The following is a 25901-nucleotide window of genomic DNA, read 5'->3' as shown; positions in this document are numbered from 1 at the left end:
TTTAATGTTGTAAAGCGTGTAAAGTGTAAACGGTTTCAGTATGTTTCAATACTGCGTTAAAAAATGAAAACGAAAAATGAAAAACTGTATTCTCCGTTAAAATAAAACTCCGTTTTCAAATGAAAATTTACAATTTTGGACATAAACTATTAAACTTTCCTAAATTGTTGTTTCTATCGTCCTAACATGTCCTAACATTAATGGACCTCAGAGAATATTCCATTCCATTCCATTTTCTACCGCTTATCCGAACTACCTCGGGTCACGGGGAGCCTGTGCCTATCTCAGGAGTCATCGGGCACCAAGGCAGGATACACCCTGGATGGAGTGCCAACCCATCGCAGGGCTCAGAGAATATTAACATCTAAAATATGCAGTTTATGACACCTTTAAACGTTAAACTATGTTTTTTTTCTCTTTTTGGTTTACCAAATAGCAAGTGTTATATTCCAGAGCCTGTGGTGAGATAATATAGATTGATATGCTAATATGTCGATTGGGTTTTTCTCCAAGGAGCCAGATTCCCTCCCATGAGCAACCCAAACAGGACTGAACCCAGGAAATGTGAGAACACCCCCACCATAAAACCAGAAGAAAGTTGGAGAATTTGCTGTGGGTTTAAGGCCGATTTATCTGGTACTCATTACAGCAGGAGACTAGGGAAATTAATTAAGCTCTCCGACAGCTAATGACTGCAAGATTTGTAATGCTGTCTGAGCATCTGACTCGCCTTCCATGTGAACAACATTCATTGAAGTTGATTGGACTGATGTTTCTAAATTAGAATTAAATTTGATTGTTGCACACTAAGGTGTCCGTTTTAACTGTGATTGTATACGCAGAATGTAGTTTGTTTGTTGTGTACAGTATTATGTTGCACGCTTTTCCTTTTCAGTTTATTCCAATGCTGTGATGTTTGCACACCTTGCCAAAGCTGGTGTTTGTTCGTTATTGGATTTTTGTGTAATAAGGGTCACATAGACATTTGGTGTTATCGGGTCTAACAAACGAGCCAGCCATGCATATCGCTGAGTCAGATCGCCATAACAACGGCTTATGAATATGAATGAGGGCAGACTGCATTATTTGCATGAACGACTACCCTTCACAACACCGCTGCTACTCAAAGCGGATATGTTGTCATGCATAAATAGGTATACAAACTGAATAAACACGATGTAAGACCGAGCCAAGCAGACAACATTTCTTTCCAGCTGTGTTGACACTGCAACAAGGCTGTCAATGGCACATCTGCTAGAGGCGTTGAGCTCTCCCATGAGGGTCATAATATTACACTGGGTATAACCAGCCTGATCATATAGCGATTACCCCCGTAACTAACCTTTGCTCTGTCTTGTCTTGGTGGGTGGTGATTCAAGGCCATATGTGTGTCATGTGCAGTGTCATTCATGAACACTCTGGATTTATTACCTATCTATCTGTTGGAGCCTTTGGCCACCGGCATGTCTTTGCAAACAAAGGGCAAGTCTTCAGGCCATGAGGAGTACAGTATGTGATTAGCATCGATTACATGTTTTGTTTCATGTGATTAAAAGGCACAGCCATCAGAATATGTTGTACAGACTTAATCTGCCACATTGCATAGCCAGCCTTTTATCACTGAATAGCCCTTGATTGCTTTGGCATAGATCTGATAGTGTCTTTACAAGCGTCACACCCTGCCTCATTTCCTCACTAGCATCTTCCTTCATTTTTATTTTCCTGTGTTGTCAGCTTGGTGTAATCCACACTAGTGTTCAATTTCCGTTTGGGATTGAGGAGCGATCTTCCAGATTCCCCCATTCAGCCTCCAAACTATCCATCAGAGTAACGTTTGGAAATACAGGTGCCACCGCTTAGTTTTCTCCTGTACAACACTTAAAGATGTAAATCACGTTTAGTTTTGCTCCGCATCATAGAGGCGTTGAAATGTCACCGCAGTAACAGACCAGTGTACATTCATGAACAGCAACAACAATGATTATACCTTTATGCCGTGAACCTTGCATACTAAGAAGCGTTTAGTCAATCTTATGAATTCTTTTTGCAACTGTTATAAACACGACAGCTTACTTCTTAGATCAGACGGCTTCATGTTGTTTCCAGGTAGAACGTTAAAGAATGCAACACGCACGTCTTCTGGAAATCCTGTACAATCAGAAGACGACTTTGCTGTCCGGGTCCACGCATGGCCCGCATGCCGTAATTTTCGTCATCAGGAGGGTCGGCGGTCGTAAAGCCCATGAACACGTACAACACCGCATGCACAATTTTTTTTGAATCGGCCGAGTCGACTCGGTGATGTACTGCACATGTGTCGAACTCATCCATCATCTATAGTTTGTGCGAGAGACGGACGCGGAAGTCAAGTATACGTGAACCTTTATGGATCAGACGTTTAGCCTTTAACCCTGCATTTCTATCAGATTCCCTTGGTACTTTGAAGGAAAGTATTTTTATGTATTCCTAAATGGATGTGGATGACACACGGCATCAGTTGGCTAGACTTCTGACGCTTAGCTTTACTTGAGCGAGTATCGGTCTTCTCTTCTGTCTTGGGTGAGTTAATCCTCGGCTGAGATCATATGGGTCTCCACCATGCCTTATTCATTTCTCCACATAAGCAAATTCATTTCCCACTGAGCCAGGTGTGAGACACAATGCCAGACTGGTAAGACATCATGCTGTGGAAGCTGAAAATCCCTGAAGAACCTGAAAACGTTTTTGATAGTCTTTTCGCAAATTCTTTCATATCATGTGTCTGGAGTAACATCAAATCCCTGACCTCCCATAAGAGTTTACTACCTTAATGTGTAGTTGACAAAATACAAAGAACCTGCTTTGTTTTTGAGATTGACCTCAATATAAGTGTTTCTCTTTATATGTCAGCATCACGTATATCCTTCCTGGACAGAGCAATACCCCCCAATTTTTTTTGCAATTTGATAAAACAAACCATGGGATAAATATGAATACATCTGAAAAAGAATTGCTGTGTTAGTAGAGCATTCTATTTAAGTAGCCAGTGTCTGATTCCATTGTCTTTACAGATACGAAGTCATTGTCTTTTTTTCTTGCTTAGTGTTGTTGTGCAGAGAAGGTCATAGAGAGATGTTTGGCCATGTACTGTTGGCAGATAAGCTCATCTCTCTTTGCGTTTGTTTTATTTCAGTGTTACGGCTGCTGAAGGACGGAGTTGACCTGAACATGATTATTTCCTCTGGAGGATCTTTGCTCCATCTGGTAAGAACACAAGGACAAGCTCTGACAAATTCAGTTACACACGCACAATTCCTCTTGAGCTTTCACACACCGACTGATCTGTCCTCAAATCTACTGTTGCTGCCCTCTTTTCATAACCACATCTCACTGCGCAGTAGTAGAATTATCCTTTCTCGTCTGTCTAGCCTTCATGTTAAACTAACAGTTCACATAAAAAGGAAATAGTTAGAAATTGTAAAATATGCAGGATTTTCCTTTCTGAACATGGGATTTTCATTTAAAGTTGATTGATATGAACTATGGCATTAACACTTTTGGCATTTCTCTTATTATTATATCGCTTATTAGATAATATTTTATTACCGTTTCTGTTTATATACAGTGTGAGCAGAACAGATGTGTCATTTATAATGAATTTTCTCAATTTAATAGTTGGTGTCTATTACACTCCCACCAGTGGGTATAGTGTACTGGAAAACGTTTGATACCATTCAATGACATTGACTTTAATAGACCGCTGCAGCATGTAAGCGCTGTACTCAAGCAAGACAGATGACTCAATTTCTGTTGGTTAATTTTTTGCCCACAGAGAGGTGAAAGCATTTTTTGCGATCGCAAGTGTCTAGTACATCTAAACAGAACAAATGCAATTTCAGTGATAATTGGCTACAGTTTAATTAAGCTTTGGCTCGAGTCAGAGATATTCAACCTAAAAACGTAAAATGAACCATTTATACCCAATGCACTACGCAAGATGTAAACACTGGTCCAGAGGCACTTTTGGTTTCATTTTTATTTATTTTATTTTTTATTCTTACATAATTAAACCTTAAAAATATTGGTTTAGCATTTTGATTCGGTTATAAATGTTCTGTTGGTTGTATTTTGTTGTAGTTTGTGTAGCGTTAAAGGGATTGTTCACCCAAAAATGAAAATCCTGTCATCATTTACCCACTCCTTTAGGTTGTTCCAAATCTGCATAAAGTCCTTTGTTCTGCTAAACACGAAGGAAGATATTTGGAAGAATGTCATTCACCCATAGTATTCATTTTCCCTACTATGGCAGTAAATGAGGGATGAGATAAGTTTGGTTACTGACATTCTTCCAAATATCTTTCCTAGTGTTTAGTAGAACAATGAAATTTACTAAATTTTGGAACAATCTGAGGGTGAGTAAACGATGACCGAATTTTCATTTTTGGGTGAACTATCCCTTTAAAAAATGAAGCAGTAAGTTCTTCTGGACCAGCGCTGCACCAGTATTGTTTACAACACCCGAAGTGCAACTTTCTAATTTTCCACCTCTAACAAGAAGTTTTTCTGCTGTGTTCTTTATTGACTGGGATTATTTCCTTTGATTATCTTCCTCATGCTTTTATTTCTTCAGTGCGCCCGCCATGACAATGTGTTTGCAGCAGAGGTTCTGATAGAGAAAGGACTGAACGTGAACCTGCAGGATGAAGACCTCTGGACCGCCCTGCATGTGGCCTGTGCATGTGATCATGCTGATATGGTGTTACTGCTATTGCTGGTGAGGACGACACCACACACGTACACAATTGTAGCTTTTCCTCTTTTTCTGTTGCTTTGAGGTCACTCGCTATATGCTAGGTTACTCTCAAATTTGTCAATCTTGACTTTTTTTTACATATCTAATGTTTTCTTTTTCTTTTCTGAGAGAACAAACCAAAAATATTGATGATAGTTGCAGGGGGAGTATTCAAATTTTTGTCTAATCCAAAAAATAAAAGAGTGAGACAATCCCTCAAGGCACTTGTTTCTTTACTAGCACCTGACTAGCAAGTCATACTTCATAGCTGTGATGTAACCAAAACGGAGAAGAAGAAAGCCCTTGATATGTCCCGCCAAACTTTCTGTAAGAACCCCAACACGAGTTGTGCTCTTCGAAAGCATTCTTGGTAGTTCTCTTTTGATGTATCATCTGTGGCACTTGTCCTTAATGTGATTAAATGGTTTGTGTACTGAAGGATGAAAGTGAAAATAAGATGGCAGAGATGAAAGGCATCACTGCTTGCCTCCCTGCACTCTCTCACCGGGGTGTTGTGAATTTAATGAGCTTCTCGAGTCGACACACCACCACACCCCTAAACAACCTTGTTACATTAGTGAGTGGTTTTGTGTGTGTGTATGTGTGTGAGTGCATTTGACACAAAATGTGTAGAGAAAGATGTGGAACTGTAATATCGTCTTTTAAAGGAAAAGTCCTCCCAAATTTATACTTTCAATTTATTCTTTACTTACCCTTGTGATTGAAGTCATTGCATAAAAAGCTGATTTTTACTGGGAGATCTTGTCCATATAATGAAAGTAAATGGAGACTGGGGCTGCCCTGTCCAAAACCCCCCCAAAGTATCATAACAATCATTTTATATGACTTGTTAACAATACTTCTCAAGCCATGTGATAAATTTTGTGACAGACAGGCCGAAATGTACATTATTAACATAGATTTGTGGGATGCACGAAGCTCCCGTTCCGCCACATCCCAAAGATGCTCTATTGGGTTGAGATCTGGTGACTGTGGGGGCCATTTTAGTACAGTGAACTCATTGTCATGTTCAAGAAACCAATTTGAAATGATTCAAGCTTTGTGACATGGTGCATTATCCTGCTGGAAGTAGTCATCATAGGATGGGTACATGGTGGTCATAAAGGGATGGACATGGTCAGAAACAATGCTCAGGTAGGCCGTGGCATTTAAACGATGCCCAATTGGGACTAAGGGGCCTAAAGTGTGCCAAGAAAACATCCCCCACACCATTACACCAACCACCATGATTGCATTAATGAGAAATTGAACAGGTGTTCCTAATAATCCTTAAGGTGAGTGTAGATACAGATGGATTTTCTCCTGCAGGAGAACTGTCTGAGTTAGACAGCTTAGAGTAAAGTTCTGTCATACACCGGAAGTCTGTGATCAGATGAGCGTAATCCTTCAGAGCGCTGACAGTTACAATGGGGTTCAGGATCTCCCTGCGTCTTTAGACAGACCTCAGCCTACACACGATCAGATCAGTGCCATCATTTACTACAGACTAACACAGCCAAACCTAAAAAGAGACACGATTAACCATTTTCTTGAAGCAAGATTCCTTTTAGAAGGATTTGACTTGAATAGATGCATTTTAATAATGTTAAATGTATAAGATATATATAGCATTTAAAATGTGAAGGGGCTGGGAAAGATGCAAATTAGAACTGGATAAAATTTGGAAACCGAGAAAAACTGGGTTAGATTTGTTTTTTACCGTAAGCACGATTATATTTTAGGACCCATATCTCATCCACTAGAACGCTCATGGCTCACCTGTGGATTCCATTACCATTAATTCATAAGTGTGTCACGGCTCTTGTATTTCCAGCCACTCTGAAGCTCTAACTGACACATAAAGTGTTAAATCCGGGGTTATTTTTAGATCTGTGACTCCAAAGAGTCCCTTTCCTGAGGAGAATTTCTACTCCAAATGTTGAAGTGGAAAGGAGAAGCTCAAGATTATTTCTGCTTATTGGCTCCAGTGCAGCACACCGTGCAGATTAAGGCTGTTTGCTCTAAGCATTGATATACAGTGTGTGCATGTTTGGGTCTGTGGTATATGATATTGTTGGCAGTTGATGTTTGCGTATGTGGACTTTGTAATGTCGACTCTTTTCTGGTTTTAGGAATAGTTTATGATATGGTTTATGTCCTTACCATGTTGTAGTATATATAATTCAATAATCAGCATTCAGGATTTTTAATGCATACAATTTCCAATCAGGCCACAGTTCATGTCAGTTCATTGCCTCTTACTGAAAACCAATGTTACACATTTTATTGTGGAATATGTTACAGAGTTAATGGGACAGTTCACCCAAAAATAAAATGTCTGTCATCCTTTACTCACCCTTGAAGAACAATTTCAATGGTAGTTAAAAGTGCCCACAAAACTGTTTGCTTTTCTACATTCTTCAAAATATCTTATTTTCTGTGTTCAACATTTATAAAGTTATTTTTCCTACCATGGTCGTCAGTGGTGGCCAAGAACTGTTTGGTTAGAAACATTCTTTCAAATATCTTTCTCTGTGATCATCACAACAAAGAATTGTGTACAGTTTTGGAACAAATCGAGGGTGAGTAAATCATTACAGAATTTTAATTTTTTGGTGAACTGTTACTTTAAGAGCCGTGTTTGGAGTAGCATTGTACCGTACAACTCCTGCTACTTCTTAAGTATTCGACATGAATAGTTTTCATGTAAATATGGATGAAATAGCACATAATCTTAAAAAAATATTCAGTCACTTGCTAAATCAGACGTGCAGTGTTGACAAATTGTTTGGGGAAACGGGTTAGCATGTTTAATTTTTCTATTTTAAAACGTTTATTTTTGTTGGCCAGGCAGACGTACTTCCCTGTTATTTGTAAGTTCTGTCATAACCAACTATGCTTTGTATGATACGAAGAGATATCAGACTAAAAAAAATATTTTACACCACAAAAACTCCTTTAAACCCCCTTAAATTTCCCTAAACACTTGAGTGGCTTCCAATACAGAAATAAACCATCAGCCTTCAGCCATACACTATGAACCATTAAAACCATTAAAATAATTTATTTTGGGCTGGTAAATCCCGTAAGAATGAATGGTGCTCCCATTTGCCAAATTTTTTTTACACCAATAGAACCCAACACATTGCCAGTAGTGACCCACAGAGACCATTACAGTTTCTATTATAGTTCCCATTAAATCCATTAGAATTTGTGTGATGGTTTCTATAGTTTTTTCTCCAGAAAGGATGTCTCGGATCCAGTGTGCATGATCGGTAGTAGTAGTATTGTAGTAAGTGTATTTTTGGCCACTATTCCTGAAGGGTTCTGTGATTGAAGTGAACTGGCAGCGGCACATGGTTTGATGCTTCATGCTTCAGTGAAAATCAGGTCAGTAGTGGTCTTGAGTCTGACACACACACACATGCTATAAAAAGTAGAGCAGGCATAACTGGTGTATGACACACCTTCAGAATAACAATAACCGTAATATTGATTTAGAAGTCTTTTTAAAATACGTACTTTAGATTTGTTTTCAGTAAATGGATGTTTAAGCAGGAAATGTGGTGGCACTCACAAGCCGTAGCCAGATATTAGTTTGTAATGAAATAATTAAGTCATCAAATGTATATTTCGAATGAAGAGGATGAAAGAGTTTTCTGGGTTGTCGTGATGTTTGTTAGTATGTCCCGTGGGATGTTCCCTTTAGATTTTCTGATGACACCCCACAGCTCATAATTTGTGCTGTTCAATGACACATTTATAGTAGAAATCTTTTTCTCTGCTTCTCAGAGCGACGACTTAAAATCCCAAACTGACTCAGTTTTCCTGTGGTGCCGCATTTACGGTCTCTGTTTCATTAGCAAAATTTTCAGCCCATTTTAAGTCTCAAGCTTCATTTACATAGTCGTTGAAGAATCAGATGGGGTTGGTGCACACGACCGTGAGCGCTGACTCAACTCCCCGCTGAGTTAATGGCCCTGCTTGAATCTCTGATAACATCCAACATGTTTGATTTTGTGTATCGCTTTCAGCTGGTGGGTTGGACACTCGTGCTCTTGGCAATAATCGTTGAACTTACACCGAAGAACTGAAGGAAGCTTTTGGCTTGAATCTGATCCAAACCTATTCAACACTTAATAGAAAACCATGTATCAAAAATGATTAGTTTTCTTTAACATGGGGGGCATTACCCACTTTAACATCCCATGACCAGGAACAATGAACAAAACCAAAAATAGTAAATAAACAGTGCTTTGTCTGGTTATGTGTGGGTATATATGCAAGAAAAATATTGCCATGACACTGTGAAGGATTCTCTTTGATGGTATACTCACAACATCTTCAAATATAAATGCGTGTGAACTGCTCCTCAGCGCTGTGTGAATGAATATTTCTGTAACTAGGCCACATTTGCATGAGAGCACGCAAGTCGGGTGCATTGAGCTCTCGTGCGGCAGAGATAAAATGAATTGAATGAGTTAATTATCTGCATGGAGACATGATCCTTTCTCACTTACTCTAAAGCTGCCCCTAAATATTTGATTTAAAAACAGACCTTTCACATTTCACTTCACAATCTTTACTATTTGATGACTGTATCTCTATTAAGAAATAAGTCAGACATTCTGGTTCTGTGGAGAAGAAAACCAGTATATACATTACAATAACTTTACAATTACTGTTAATTTTATGATGTAATTAGCTGCTTTTTCTTCATTTTTACTCCACGACTCCAAGTGACCTCAGATATAGTCTTGATTCAAGAAAAAAATATATAAAAATTAGGTTTATGTTTAAAGGGATAGTTCACCTAAAAACAAAAAAAATTGATCATTTACTCACTTTTGAGATGCTCCAAATTTGTTAAAATTTCTTCGTTTCGATGAACCACGAAACAGATATTTGGACATATGCTTACAACTAAATAGTTTGTGGACCCTATTGACTACCATAGAAAATATTGCTTTATCATTTTTTGGTTCTGTTGAACACAAGAGAAGATATTTTGAAGAATGTAGGACAGCAAATAGTTCTGGGTTCCTACTATGGTAGTCATTCGGGTCCAAGAACTGTCTGGTTGCAAGCATTCGTCCAAATATCATTCTCTGTGCTCATCTGAACAAATACATTCATACAGGTTCGGAACAACTAGAGAGTGAGTAATTCATGACAGACTTTTTATTTTTGAGTGAACTATCCCTTTAAAACAAACCAAAAATATTCCAGTGGGATAAGCAAAATAAACATGGATTAAAAGCTACAATTGAATTCTAAGTCATTTATTTTATTTCTTCAGATATTTGTACTGGAAAACAAGACAGAAATGGAACAGGAATGAAAAATGTTTATCGTGATCTGCACATAATTTTGTTTGAAAAAACACTTTACATTACATACTGCATAGAACACTGCATCCCACAATGCAATGCACTCGTTTGACCTTACGCTGTATTTTCAGTGTAAGTTATATTTAGTTATTAGTTCTTGCTTTAAATTATTCTTGGACACTATAATAGCGATATCACCCCATATGCACAGGTACCGCATAGAAATTTGCTGCTGAATGTCTAGTGTGACCGTGGCATAATTGTTAGAGTAAATTTTAACGTTACATTTTCTTCCTCTCTCTCTCACTCTCTTAGTCTGTCTGTCTCCTCATTCTGTTTTGTTTGTTGTTCTCTGGAGTTAATGCCCTTATCTCCGTAGTGCAATATGCAGTGCTTTAGGTCGTAATCTCTCACACCCTCTTATACTTCCGGCACTTTCTCTCTATCTTACAGTCTGTCACTTCTTCATACATTACTCCGTGAATATTCTGCTTCCAAATCTGGGCCACAGCTGCCTGTTTTTTTGGATTAGTAAGTGTTAGGATTTTATAAGTACCATGTTAACATGCCAATCAATCTAAAATAAGATCTTACCTAACATAGTTTTGAGTCAACCCTGAGTCATTTCCTAAAGATGACTTGGCGTTGGAGAAAAACGTTTGCGAGTTGGATTTCTACATTGAATTCTTGTTTAATGTGATCTGATCTACATGAACTCACAATTATAAATGAATGTGATCCCTTGAATTACACTGCATCTTACATACAAATAAACAATACGCTCTTAACTTTCATGGCTGTTTGCTTACTATTACATTAAACAAAGACAATTAAGCCCGAACTCATAGCTCCGTAATGGGACACGGGCGACCCTCATCATGCAGATTAGATTAAATGACTCATTTGTCCTCGATGTTTCCTGATGCAGTCAGAGGAAGAGGAAGAAGTGGGATGTTGATTTTTTCCTCCTCTCGGGGAGGCTGTTTCATTTTCTACTCTTGTTGGAATGATTTGACAGTCTACAGTTATTCCCTTTGCTGTCAGGTTCAGTTACTGTGTCCTCTGAAACACAACTTGGTTCAGCTTCAGTAAGTGAGCGTCACTCTTTGCTCCTCTGCGTGACCTTGCTTGAATCAAAATATCTTTAGACGAAAGAAAATGATGGGGAGACGGGGCAGAGAAGGATCGATAGGGCACATTAAACGTGAATGTTCTGGATGAGCACCATTGCGTGTTAGCCACACTGGGATGCACAGGTCATGTCCCCAAACAACTATTTATAATTTATAATATCTCAGTATTTTCCACATTTTTCTTGAAATCATGAAAACACCTCGAAAACTTCTTTGGTATTGATCCCAATCATTTCCGCCATAGAAAAAATATATTAACAATTCTTCAAATGCGACTTTAATCCTTTCAACCATATATCTCAGAAAAGAATCACAACATTACGAACTTTGATTTCAAATTTTATATTCATGGTATGTTTAAGTCTGTATATGAAAATCTGAAAACAAGTGTGTACTTTTATTCTGAAATCGATCCCATGTCACATTGTAAATCAACAGAATCACAGAACTATTAATGCAGTCATAAAATGTATAGAAAGTTATAGATGTTAATAGTAAAAATTAAATGTTCTTTTTTTTAAATATTGAAATACAAGTACATTTTAAATACATACATGTTAGCGCTGTAAGGAGCAATTAGCATTTCAAGTCTTTGTGCGTCCCAAGTTTGTTGTTTTAAATGTAGACATGCGGCAGGCGCATACTAATAGGGAATAGGGCACGCACATTTTTCTAGGTGTGTAAACGCCGCATCGAGACGGAAATAGTTCAACTTTTCAGAGCAACACTCCGCAGGTCATTTGACTAGATAAAGTGGCATGGCTCGCGTTTCCCGCAAGGTTTTTGATGCGAAATGTGAATCGCCCCTAAGAGTGTCCAGACGGTTTCATCGGACGCACACGCCTGGCCCCAAATTAACTTCTGATCTGTGTTTAGTTCAATTTTAATTTAGAATTCATATTTAAATCAATTTATATAAAAATGTTTGCATATTAATTGAACAAAATTACATTTAAACTACTCAACAGTTATTGATTCTTTTCGGAGGTCTACTGGTAGTTAAGTTTGGGCCATTACATTTGTTTATGTTGTTGCCAACAAAAACGTCTGTAGTAACTTTTATCTTCCCATACATCATATAACTTTGTTCATTGAACCGTTAACATGATGTAGTTGTTTAATATAATTTATGACGAATAACAAAGTGTTTTTATTGATCTTGGTGAAACTTTAAGTTTACTATTGGATGTTATGGCCAAAACATGTTTGCTATGTCCACTGGCCCTGCGTATTTGTCCTAACGTCAGTCCGGATGGGATCAATGAATTATACTATTGTTATCAATCATAATATGAGATGTTATGAGATATGAGATGTTTTGTGAATGTCCTAAAGGTCAGCACTTGGCTTGTTAACCCCATGTGCTGCCCTTAAACATCTAAACAACAGAGGCACAATTTATGTGTCAGGAAATATGACCTCCCGTCTCCTCGCCTTAGATCAATGGAGGTCATTTATAAGGAGCTTTGAATCATTGCTGATCTCGGAAACGGTTGTGTTCAGTCTGGTCCCGTAGATCAGTCACAGGGGTCTCAGATACAACGTAATGAATGGAATTGTAAATTCATATTAGGGTAAGAAACCAGTCTTTGATAAAAAAGTTAAATTCGTCATTTCATACTAATAATCAGAATAAACTATTTCTTTGCTGATAAACATCGAGTGCTTACCATTAATACTCTGTCCTACACACCTATAGATTACAAATGACATCCAACTTTTATGAAAAAAGTGACGTCGTTGCTTTTAATTCAAATATGATGTATTAAAAAGACTTTAAGGAGGCTTGGAGTGCATATTGGAGAATGGCAAGAGTTAAGGACAGAATGTTACTACATGGATGGGTAAAAAATTCTAATTGCCAAATAGTAGTCAATGTTTTATTAATCCCTGAAAGGTTTTTCTTTTTCTTTGTGTATTCTAATAAAACCCTATAACATAATATTCAGTAGTTTGCTTTTCCAAATTTTGTAAATTTGTACCATATACCTCATGGCGATGATGTAACATATGCCTGAGGGGACATTAAAAGCAAATACTGTACAAATATACATCACATTACTTTTGGCCACTACTGTATATTGGTGTCTATCCAACCATTAAAAGTCTTATACAGGGGTGTCCAAAGTCAGTCCTGGAGGGCCTGTGTCCTGCAAAGTTTAGCTTCAACCCTAATCAAACACACCTGAACAGCTAATCAAGGCCTCACAAAGCAGACTAGAATCTTCCAAACAGGTGTGTTTTTAAGCCAAGTTGGAGCTAAACTCTGCAGGACTGTGGCCCTCCAGGACCGACATTGGACACCCCTGGTCTTATATTTGCTTTATAGCTATACGTGCTTCATCTCATTTTGTATAGCGCCGTGGATCTTTATCATATTAATGAAAACCTTAAACATAAAATTGGTTCATTCTGATATTTAAAATGCTCTTGAAGGTAACGTTTGTAAGCCAGTGCTGGTGTAGTAGTTAAGTATTCTGATCTCTCAAAGTGTCAAAGAGGACACCGTGCAGTTTGTCGATCTAAGCAGGGGGGTGGAGGTGGACCCAACAGCTTCATCAGCGCTCTTCTGGTATTCGATGGGAAAACACACACATCCTAATCGCCTCAACCATCTCCTTCACATTGACCCCACCTGATCAATACAAGCTCACTCCTGCTATTCTTTTCAATAATAGTCCCACGCAAGACGGATCAATGGATGACCACCAACACTCTACCCGACACACACACAGAGAGAGTCCATGTCCCCATGTGTCCCCTGGGAGTTGTGACACTGTGGTGTAGTGGGTCATTACTGATGTGATTTGTGTGGTGTGAGAGCTCGGTTATTAGAGGAGAAGGTCAAGCACGGCAGCTACGCGCTCCCGTGGATCCCTGTCAGACCCGTCAGCGTCTCTGGAGCTTTGAGTTTATGCGTGTGGCAATTGCTCATAAATGCAGACAAAGACGCCGCTGATAGTTAATGTTAATTAATACATTGTTTAACCTGGTGCTGACCTCACTTTGATTGACAGCTTTCTGGTCCGAATGTGCTGGAGCTGAAATACTAAAGGAGACAATACGCCAGAAATGTGTCACCCGCTTTTATTTGTGTCCAAGCCTGTCGAGAAATGCCATTTGCATCTTTAATTGGAGACAGACGATTATAAGAGATAGTTGTAAATGTTGTGCAATGATTGGTTGAAGTTTGTTTTGTGATTTAAATGTCAAGCAATTCTCTTTCTCTCAGTCTCCGCAAATGAGTGCATCGCTATTACACTCATTGTACAACTCTATTGATGGGGCTAATAAAGCAGCTCTTACTTGCGATCGGACAGGACTCTAGTTTATTCCTCACATTTTGATCCTGCTTTCATTTATCGGGACTAACAATGGTAACATTTCTAGAATATGGAAGTGTACAAATACAGACTAGTAAGAAGTCTATTCCATTTTGGATATACAGTATCTGTGAGGGCACGATGAATCATCAATATTTTTGGACTGTTTTATTTTTGTTGAGGTGGGGATACTTTAGTATGTGGATGACCTCAAACAGATTGACATCGATCCCTTGCATGGTTCAACTTTTCAGCTGGTACCTTTTACCGCCACCCTTCAGGGCACATTATTATTTTTTGAATGAAATATGAAGTCGCATTTATTTGCTAGATTTAGTGCTTTTACAAAATGTGACCCTGGATCACAAAACCAGTCTTAAGTAGCAGAGGAACATTGTTAGGAAAAGTCAAAAATACATGGTTAGGGGCAAAATGATCGATTTGACTTTTATGCCAAAAATCATTAGGATATTAAGTTAAGATCATGTTCCATGAAGATATTTTGTAAAATATATAAAAACTTTATTTTTGTGAGTGGATGGCCTGATACAGTGTCTCTGATTAACAACTTCAAAGGCAATTTTCTCAATATTTTGATTATTTTGCACCCTTAGACTCCAGACTTTTAAACGGTTGAATCTCTGCCAGATATTGTCATATCCTAACAACCCTTACATTTATCAATCAGCTTAATTATTCAGCTTAATAAAAAACTCAATTTCAAAAAACGGACCCATAAGACTGGTTTTGTTGTTCAGGGTCACATATCAGTTAAATATAATCAGTGTTACAGTTTCTGTTGTCTAATTTTTGACCTGTTATTGTGAGATTCACTCATCTATTTTAAATGTATTCCTTATTCCGACATGCATGTAATGAATTAGCCCTCATGTGTAATCAAGCGTCCTGCTTCCCACCCGCATGGAGCCTTATCACATTCTGGAGTCTCTAGAGACTGAACGCTCATAAATCAAATCAGCCCCTGCCACCCAAATGCCCGACTGTGCATCGTAGACCCTATTAACCTGCCCCTATCTTAATGAGTTAGTTAACGCACTATTTTCTGTTCACGCAGCTCATCCCTGAGCTCATGTGCCTGGGGAATGCTGGGAAAGCGTGATAATTGGCCCTAGTTTATCATCGATTGCAGACTGATGAATGAGGCGAAAGGGACTCAATTTGTTTATGTCTTGTTTGGCTTTATCGTCCTGCCATCACCCCCCCCCCCCAACCTCTCCATCATACCTTTTCTGAAGGCCGGTGTCAATGTGCTCCTTCAAGACGTGAACGGGAACATTCCACTTGATTATACCACTGAGGGGACGGAAACCAGCTACATCCTCATCAGACACCTGGAGGAAAATGGTAGGTCCCTTTACATACATTCATTTTTATGGAATCTGATAATATATAGTGTTTTACTAGGAAAGTGCCAATAATGCTTGTATTGTGTTAGTTAGCTGTATTTTTTTTTATTATGGCTTAAATCAAAACAAACCAATAGCAGTTTGATTTATATTCATTGAAATGCACAATAGAAAAACATGATTTTTGAAAAATGTTTAAAGCAGCAAAAATTTCCTCTGAGGTACCAATATGCAATCAAAGTTGTACTTGACACGGTACAACAGTGACACTTTGGATACATACATTGACCATTTATTCCTACAGAGACATCACATGTAATTTTATAGGGTAGCAGATTAGAGCGAATGTAATATTTATGGTAGACTGAATAAAAAACCAATAGGATTCACTTACTATTTTTAGTTGTTTTAAGTGTATTTTACTTAAAATATTTTGTCAAGTTACTATACTTATATCGTCAAGTTTTCGCAAATAACATAAAACATATTTTATATATTTAGTATTTTTTTCAGTATTACATAAAAGTTCACAGTAAAATACAGTACAACTGTGAATCTATCCGAGAGAATTTATATATACGGTTTATATCCCATCATTGCCATTTATTGAATGTTTTACAAAATGTTTTAATACTTTTGTTATAGTATCACAAATTACTTATTAAAATAAGTATGGAAATAAAAATAAATAATTGTATATTCTTTTTATATATAGTTTATATACTTTTTTATATATTTGTATCATTTTATATTCAATATTTGTATTTGTTTTATTAAATATTATAAAAGTTTATTTTTTACTTTTTTTATTTGTAAATTTCTATTTAATTGACACTACTTTTCGGTTATTTGGGTGATCAAAGCTGTGATTTTTTTTTTCTCAATTTCTTTTCCTGTGGAAAAGGTAATGTAAAAAATAAACTTAATTTAGATTAAGATAAATGATGCACTGACTGCAATAGAATTTCAATTAGAGAATGCAGGTGACATTGAACTTTTCATTATTTCTCATGAAAGCATAAATAATGAATCAGTGCACGGTTTCTGAAATAAATAAACAGAATAAACATGAAATCAATAACTGAGCAACTACAGTATCTGCATTGTATGACAGCTCATAATTAAACACAAGACTGTACATTACTATAGCCATTTTCTTTCAAGTGAAAAGAATGAAATGAAGCTACTGTTAAATGGTGACTTGCCAATAAAAATGCTTCAAAGTTCTGATTATTCCTTTTGTCAGCCATGATTTCTAAGAGGTGGCCTATACCAACACCGTTTACCTTGCTGACAGACATCCATCGCGGTGTACTGGTTTTTCTGAACTGGACCACTGCATGTTTAAGTATGAAAGCTTGACAGAAACGTCATTAGCGTGGCTTATTGGGCTACCTCTTCTTTGTTATTCTGTATTTCTCTGTGTTTTCACCCATTGACACATTTCTACTGTAATATATGGTACAGTTTATATACCATATAGGCCACCCCTGGCCAGCTGTAAACAGTCATCCATTTAGTCAGGACACATGCTGGCTAGAGGAAGAGTTTCTTCAGGCTGCTAATCAATCAGCCAGATCCAGAGAGACACATTTCTCTAGAGCCGCTCTCAGACAGGAAATTCATCATTACCATCAGCATTCTTACTTTCTCAAGATGGCAGCATCTGTTTATTTGTAGGTGGAAGGCCATCTCAACGTGCTCCATTACTGCAGATCGGTATGCTCTGTATCTTATGGAAACCTCGTGCATGTGGGAATCAGAAAAATTAAACTGAACAATGTGTCCTTCAGATGACACATGATAAGAACGGAGAACGGATTTTAGAACAGAGCGTGAGATCTGAACCCGTAGGACTGTTTGATGAAGAAGAATCTGTCATGTGACATCTGTTCAGATCTCCTCCTCATCAGCACCTGATCACATCCCATTGGGTAACAGTCTGTAACAAAGACAAAGGACTCGTTTACACCTGCTATTAACATCCGTCTATTAACATTAGATTCATATGTAGTCGGAAATGCGTGTGACCACATTGAATTACTAAAAAATAGCAAAGGACTGCCCTGCCTGCCTGCCTGTCAATCAAACTTAAACAAGGGTTTTGAACTTAGCTGTTTAGGTATGCCCTTAAAGCAATATATAAAATTAACATTCTTTCATTATTTACCCACCTTAATGTCATTACAAACCTGTATAACTTACTTTGGCAGAGTACAAAATATAAAAAAAAATGTTCAAAACAACATTGACCCCCACATTGACTTTTTCACAAAACCATCAAGGCATTTCTCAAAATATTTTGTTTTCCACAGAGGCAAAAGTCCTACTATTGTATATATACAACTTTATTTCAGTTCATACAGCTGAGTAAGCATTTTGCTTGAAACAATACTTTTATAGTGACAATAAAATGTACAAGTATATATTGGGAGGAGCAGAATACATTTTAAACATGTGATTCCACACCGACAACTTTAGGATGTGCAGCAAATGTGTGTGTTCACCTTCTGTGATTGAATCACCTTCAACTAATGTTACATCCGGATGTACTTAAACACTGACCCACACAAAGCTCTGTACCACAGATTTTCTGTGACCACATGATCAATAAATACTGATTGAAATTTCTTTGGCAGGTATTGTTACATTGTACACTAATAGCTATTAATAGGTTTTAAAGATTTATTGAAAACCATTTTAAAAACAAATAACTTTTTAGTCCTTTTAAGGCCAGGAACAACTCCACATGGTTAGTTGACAAATAAACCCTACTATGGTGTGACATTGTCCAAATTTAGAAAACTTTAATTATATATTATTTCATATTATTACTATGTTTAATTTAAAATAACAATGAAAATTGTCTCTTATGCTAGATTTTTTCTACATTTTTGCTGTCACGTCATAAGACACAATTTTGGACACATCTTGTGGACACATTTATTTTTCAAAAAAAGGTGCTTCAAAACGTTCTTTAACCCCATGGAATAACTTTTTTGTTCCATAAACAACCTTGAACTTCTGAATAAGAATTAGAAAAAGTAAGATAGACATGGTTCTTTAAAGAAACTGGCTGAATGGTTCTTTGTGGAACCGAAAAAGGTTCTTCTATGTGAAGAACCTTTCAAGGACCTTTCAAGTGTACCCACAAACATGCTGAGATAGGGCCTTATTTCATTTTTTTTATGTTTTCAACGCTGTGTAGTGGAGTACTTTTGGAGTATTCAAGTAGTGAAAAGGACCAAAGTGCACGCTTCTCTTTTCTACAGAAATTGCTCTCAAAATTGTGCAAAAAATCCACAATATTTTAGGGGCCGTTTTGGGGGACTAAAAACAGAAACATTTGAAATTGGTTTCAAAGTGCAAGTTTTTTTTGCCATTGTCGTGTCTGTGTAAACGCAAAACTGTAAAAACGTGACATAGTGTTTCTTTACAAAGTGATGTTGCCAAATACTGGCCTGTATGCATAATACAGCTTTTTACTCATTTTCGAGGATCCATGTAAATGCAGATCATTTTGTGTAAACAGGGCCTTAAACTTTCTTTTTTCCGTTAAGCTTTCATAATGTACAAACATAAACAAAGAAAACTAAAGCAACCCAATCCAGCCAGAACTACCTTTAAACATCTGTATGTCAGGTCTCATGATAACGTCAGTATCCACCACTGATCCAAAGTGACATGTACTCGATCTACTTTGATGAAAGCAATGTGAGGTGAGCTCATGTCTGCATATGTTTGTGTGTGTTTGTTAGGAGTGGACATGAGCTCTATGCATCAGATGAAGACCCAGCGGTCGTCCACCATGCTCTCTGACGTGAAGCAGCTGGTCAGCAGCGGGGGCAGCGTCAATCAACACAACGACGACGGGGTGTCGCTGGTGAGTCCAGCCCTGTTACAGTCATTTATCTCTTTAGAATGTAATCCAACAGGCGCAGGTGGCGATTTAATGGACTGTGGTCAGATTATACATGTTCCATGTATGTTTGTCTTTGTGTTTCCAGCTGCACATTGCTTGTGCCAGCGGTTATAAGGAGGTGGTGTCTGTGTTGCTGGAGAACGGTGCAGATGTGCAGGTGTCTGACAGCAGCTATTGGACCCCATTACATCTGGCCGCCAAATACGGGCAGGTAAATATCAGTAGCGGGCATGTTCACAAAATTAACAAGCAGTGGGCAGCATGTACTAATTGTTGACTGTTGGGTATAAAAGCGATAGTACACCAAAAAATGTTGAACACAAAAAAAGGTATTTTGAGAAATGGTTGTGTGTCCTAACAATGAAAGTCAATGGAGACCAGAGTTGTTAATTGGTTAACCACGTTCTTCAAAATATCTTCTTTTGTGAAAAAAAGAAAGTCATACAGTTATGGAATGACATGAGGGTGAGTAAACAATGAAAGAACTAATTTTTTTGGTAAACCCTCCCTTTAAGAAAGCCCCAATTATGGCATGTGATCAGATGCATTTGTGTTCTTTAATATGAGACACGTTCTTGTAGTTAAAAATGGCATATAAAGGGATAAATTTGTTTTTTGCAAATTTTCCACATGGGCAGTGTATATTACAGTAAAGCTTGCAATTTGTATGATGTGCTTAAATTTTTGTTCATGACCTTTATGGAATAAATGAAACTTATGTCATCCTTTACTCACTCATCGTTTGAAAAATGAACTGTAACCATTGTTTCCTCAGAAGTTCTTCCTTTGGTAGTTAAATAAGACAGACTTATTTTCACAACGCATTACATTCGAGCAACAGTGTTTGGGGGACTTACAACTTGGCATACTGCTTACTTTCAAACGCGGCAACGTAACAGACTGCATGAAATGTAATTTTCATGATCCAATGTTACTTAATCATTAACAGCATTTTTCTAAATATCTTCTTTTGCGTTCTGCATAAGAAAGTCATACAGGATTAAAATGACAAGAGGGCGTGTAAATAATGACAGAATTTTATTTTAAAGGTGAACTATTCCTGTTAGTTGTGTTGTCCAAACATCCTGCGTGTTGCCGTTCTCTCAGATTGCTGTTTATAGTGGTGGGAGTTTATCGATTTTAGAGTAATTGTATACGAAATCCAGTTCATCATCACCCGCCCTTCCTCTTCCTGATTAATGACACTTGCATTGCATTGATCTTTCCAGTTCCTAGCCAGATGACCAGAGCTCTGAGAATTCTATATGTGCACTAATGTGTTTTATATGAGTTGAATAACAGCTTTCACAGACTCTGAAAAGAGATTGATTTTTGGAAAAAAAAGGACAAACATGCTGACATGGTCAAATATTTAATAATGTTTCTGGCTGCTGATGAAGAGACTTCTCATTTCTTCTATGTCTGCTATTTCTGAGACATTGTTCATGCTACTTTGTTTACCTTCTCTTCTGTCTGCTCTATTGTGCTGTGTTAGCACATTTGCGACACATTTGCGTGCTAGTTTCACGGCCATCATCTGAAATCAAGAATTTCATGGATTTAAATAGTTTTTTATAAATGTTTTACATAATACAGAAGAAAAGGTTATGATTTCAATGGTTAATAGTTTTAAAAAAACTTTCCGTCATCAAAATCTGATGGATTGTAAGTGTGTTTGTTAGTTAGGGTGTTACATTTACATTTTACATTTTTATGCATTTGGCAGACGCTTTTATCCAAAGCGACTTACATTGTATTGTCTTATACATTTGTTTCTGACTACTTGCAATGTCCTGGGATCGAACCCATGACCTTGGCGTTGCTAGCGCCATCGTCTAACCTCTGAGCAAAAGGAAAGCTTTGCATAGTAGCGTAACGTTTGTAGGTAGTATAATTTGAGATGTTCCGCATATAATCTCTCTCATAAACACAAATAACAAAACACACAGACAAATGCTTTTTCTGCCTGCTTTCATAATTTATGACAGTAAAGTCGGAGTCATTAGCACTGCAGATGGTTGGGTGAGTCAGCAAAACTGCAATACTGCAGTTTAAGAGTTTTAGTTCCAGCTCCGTAAGTCAGTCAGTGCACCATTATAGAGCTGTTAACAGTTGGGAACACGGTGCTCTGTGAATGTGGTAAATACTCTAGTTTGCTGTAACTGATGCAGGTGTTGTGACGCATATTGAAGAATTAGACCTGATTTAGAAGATGTGTGGTTTTGACCTGTACTGCAAAAAAGACAATCTTACTAAGCTTTTTTTCTTATTTTTAGTAAAAATATCCAAAACTTCTTAATCAACATACAATTACTTGACTAGAAAAGTGACCTAAGGCATTAAGTCTTGTTTTATGGATAATAATACAAGAATAAAGTAACTTTATGGTAAAAACAAACAAAAACATCTCCCAATGGGGTTCTCAAGAACCTAATTTAAGTTTATTCGTTTCCACCCGTTGGCAGATTTTTTTGCATGTTTTTACCATAAATGTACACAATTCTTATATTTTTCTCCTTTAAAAGAGGCTAAATAGCTTGGGTCGCTTTTCGTGTCTAGAAAGAGCATCTTGGTTTTAGAATGTTTACATATTTAAGACAAAAACACTTAGAAAGAAGATAATTTTTTGCAGTGTGTCTTGACCGTCTCAGTGGTTACTGAAACTGCCATTAATGCAGAAACGGTCATAAATGAACTCTTCATCAGGCTCTTGAAACAACGTAGACATTTACTGGACATTAATATGGCACATTTGATTTACAAACAACGAACACCGATGTAAAATAGGGTTTGGTATTGTTGTAATATTATAAAGTTTAAATCCCAGTTTAAATTACAAAGCTATATATACATGTACTCAGGGGCGCCGCCAGGAATTTTAGGCCCCATGACAAAAAATTAAATTGGGCCCCCTCTGCGCAGCTGTTGTCACCACATCTCTAGGACCTAACTGTCCTATTAAAAGCTTTACATAACTCTAATTAAAGGCGTACAACTGTCCTGTTTCTTGTAGTCTAATACTAGTACAAGCACAATATTTACTGATGGTGATTTGTACATGCATGCAAGTCTAGTATGCAGTTCACTATTTGAATCAAGATTAAAAGCAGCCATAAAAATGTGATGAAGGCTGTCTTTTACAGTCTCAATGTATTTTTATTGTGATATTTGACAAAAAATGTAATTCTCTTAACAAAGTTATTATTAATTATTAATGATAGATTTAAAAAAAGAAAGTCGAATAAACTTAAAAATTAACATTATCCTCTCAAAACAATGGAAACGGCAGATTATTTTACTAATCTGCACATATGTGCCAACAAGAAGATAAAGTGGACATGTAAAATGGAATTTCCACACCAGGGTTATTATAGTGCTTAACGTTTCCCTTCACTGATCAAATGGTGATTAAATGTAGGCTAACACTAGTCTGTTGCTAGCTAGCTTATTTCACTACGGACATTAAGCCAACAGGTTAATACCACTCACAGACTATAGGCCAGTGGTTCTCAACTCTGGCCCGCGAGATACATTTTCCTGCAGAGTTTATCCCCAACTCTGATATAAAACATCTGAACAAGCTAATCAGCGTCTTTAGAATAGATGTGTTCAATTTAATGTGGCGCTGCGCAAATCTATAAACGTATGACATTTAAGGACCGCAAAAGAGATTCAAGTGCAGATTGCGCGGTACTTTAATGCGATATGCCAAACAATCTGCGCAGCCCAACATTAAGTTGAACGTGTCTGTTCCTGAAGTCAATGATTAGCCTCTTCAGGTGTTTTATCAGTGTTGGTGCTTAACTCGGCAGGAAAGTGGATCTCGCGGGCCAGAGTTGAGAACCACTGCTATAGGCTACACACCTTTCTTGGTGAAAAACTGGGTTACAGTTTGACACCCTTTCCTTTGTCTTTCCTTTCTTTTATGGAAAACCAGATTTTGATTTAACGTTACTACGCAACATTGTGGTCACTGTAGTTCTGGCGCATCTACTGACTGCTGCTACACACTGTCACTGAGAGCGCCAAGACAGGACCAAACCATTTCATGCAGATACAGGGGGGTGGTCTGTCAATATGGATGTTTACTTTTTGGTCAATGGGGATTTTTAAAACAAAGCGATCATTAATTGTATTGTTATATAAAATTATAAGATGAATGATGATGGTTTGATAATGTTATGCAAGTTTTTGCATATGTTTGGGGCCCCTGTCAGTCATGGGCCCTTGGAATTGTCCTAACTTTTCCCCCCTATACGGCGCCCCTGCATGTACTGTATGTAAGTGAAGACATTGCAAAATTTTACAAAATTGGCTTTATTCTTGATTTTTGCCACTAAAATATGTAGCTGAAATAACCAAATCAATTAGAGAAGGTTTTTACATAACGTTTATATAGTGCAGTTCTTTTCGGATTTTTTTTATGTGATGGCTCACATGGTACATTACCATAAATAAAGGAAAATGTTTAGTGTAAGTCTAGTTTAAATTTACTTATCTAGCAAACAGCGAAAAACGACTGATGAAGACAGATGCTTTTATTTAGTAGATTGGATTTTTCAGATCACTTATTCTTCAGATCACTGGTGTTACATTACCTTGTGAAAATAGGGGCATTTGCTCACATGCATCACCCGCACTCATACATCATACACTTATTCATTACATCATGCATGGAATACACATACAAACACACACATACCAGCCACACTTTTGATTAGAGTCATTCTGTGTGCATGTCTGCATCTTATAAACACTGCTGACGGTGTGAATGTGAGGCAGTGCCGTGCCTCTCTAGTGACAGCTGATGTTGTAGATTTCATAGGTGATGGAGAGATCAGCCATCTTCAGCTTGAACTACATATTTTACTATTCTCTTTGAGTTCTTCTGAAGTCATAGAGATGTCTTTGTGTTTTTGTGTCTTCCTAACAGACCCACATTGTGAGCCGGCTGTTGAAACATAAAGCAGATCCCACTCTTCTGAACTGCAACCAGGACAAGCCCTCAGGTACGCACATGCACACTAAGGCCATGTTCACAGCTGACTTCTTTTTTGAAGCTACTAGCGTCTGTTCTACATTATAATCCTATGGTGTAAACACTGTTCTCAAAAAAAGTCCTGAGCGCTTTTTTAAACGCCAGCAGTGTTTTTCTGAGGTTGAAAAAAGTTCAATTTTTCTGGAAAAAAACACCCTACGTCAAGCACCTTTTCACAGCCAAGCAATGACAGAGACCTGTCGTTTCCGTAACAAAATGCGAGGAACGTGATTGGTCGAGAATGCTCAAGCTCGAAAAAATTTAATGGCGGCCGAAACGCCAGTTGAAGCATAGTTTTGTATAAATGTAAGTTTAATTTTCACATTAAATAACTTCTATTTGCATTTCTAGCGAGAAATTAGTATTTAAGTTTAAATGTGTGATTGGTTATCGCAAAGAGGCTCTCTGTTTATAATTCTAATGGACTACCGTACGCTGCCTATGAAGTCTCTCTAAGCTGCCTTTGTGCACAAATGCTATCTTTGAACATTGCCAGCTTCTATTTGTAACCACTTTGCTGTGAGCCTTTTTTTATTTACTAAAAAAGCACCATTGTCAACATTTTGTGTGAACACTGCCTTTTGTTGCAAGGAAAATTAAGTCACAGCAAATAAGCAGATTTCCCATTACTATAATATTTTTACTATGATTTACCTGTAAACTCTATAATGTAATATTTTAAAATCATTACAACATAGTAAGGGGTTTCCATACTTGGACATAATAACTAAAACATTTATGGTATTACCGTAATGAAAATTGTGTACAGGGAGGTTGAACTAATGTTCAAATGCTGATTAAATTGGTAATTATCAGGGTATTATTCAGCTTGTCCAATATATCAGTCTAACATTAAGATGTACATGTCAGTGTATAAACAGTTTTCAGCTAATGGAGTAGAAATGGAGGGCTGAACTGCTCAGCAGCTGCATCTCTGTCAATGCAGTGTGATGACTTAATTACATATAAGAGCTAAGATCATACACTCACTGCCAACACTAATAATTTCCCACACTG

The 25901-nt window shown here is 37.4% G+C and overlaps 1 protein-coding gene across 5 annotated transcripts in view; it reads left to right on the top strand.

The window, feature by feature from the left end:
• myo16 (myosin XVI) overlaps positions 1–25901 on the top strand; it is a 158896-nt gene that overhangs the window by 50580 nt on the left and 82415 nt on the right. For all 5 annotated transcript variants that reach the window (XM_056754901.1, XM_056754900.1, XM_056754899.1 and 2 more), the window contains exons 3-8: positions 3173–3243; positions 4610–4753; positions 15814–15922; positions 19683–19807; positions 19932–20057; positions 24780–24855. In XM_056754901.1, the coding sequence (XP_056610879.1) occupies positions 3173–3243; positions 4610–4753; positions 15814–15922; positions 19683–19807; positions 19932–20057; positions 24780–24855 (651 nt within the window). The remainder of the gene's footprint in view (positions 1–3172; positions 3244–4609; positions 4754–15813; positions 15923–19682; positions 19808–19931; positions 20058–24779; positions 24856–25901) is intronic.

This window comes from Triplophysa dalaica, chromosome 8, assembly GCF_015846415.1.
Source record: "Triplophysa dalaica isolate WHDGS20190420 chromosome 8, ASM1584641v1, whole genome shotgun sequence".
Lineage (NCBI taxonomy): Eukaryota > Metazoa > Chordata > Actinopteri > Cypriniformes > Nemacheilidae > Triplophysa > Triplophysa dalaica.
Note: the sequence above shows the minus strand (reverse complement) of the source record. Positions and strands in the feature narration are given on the sequence as shown.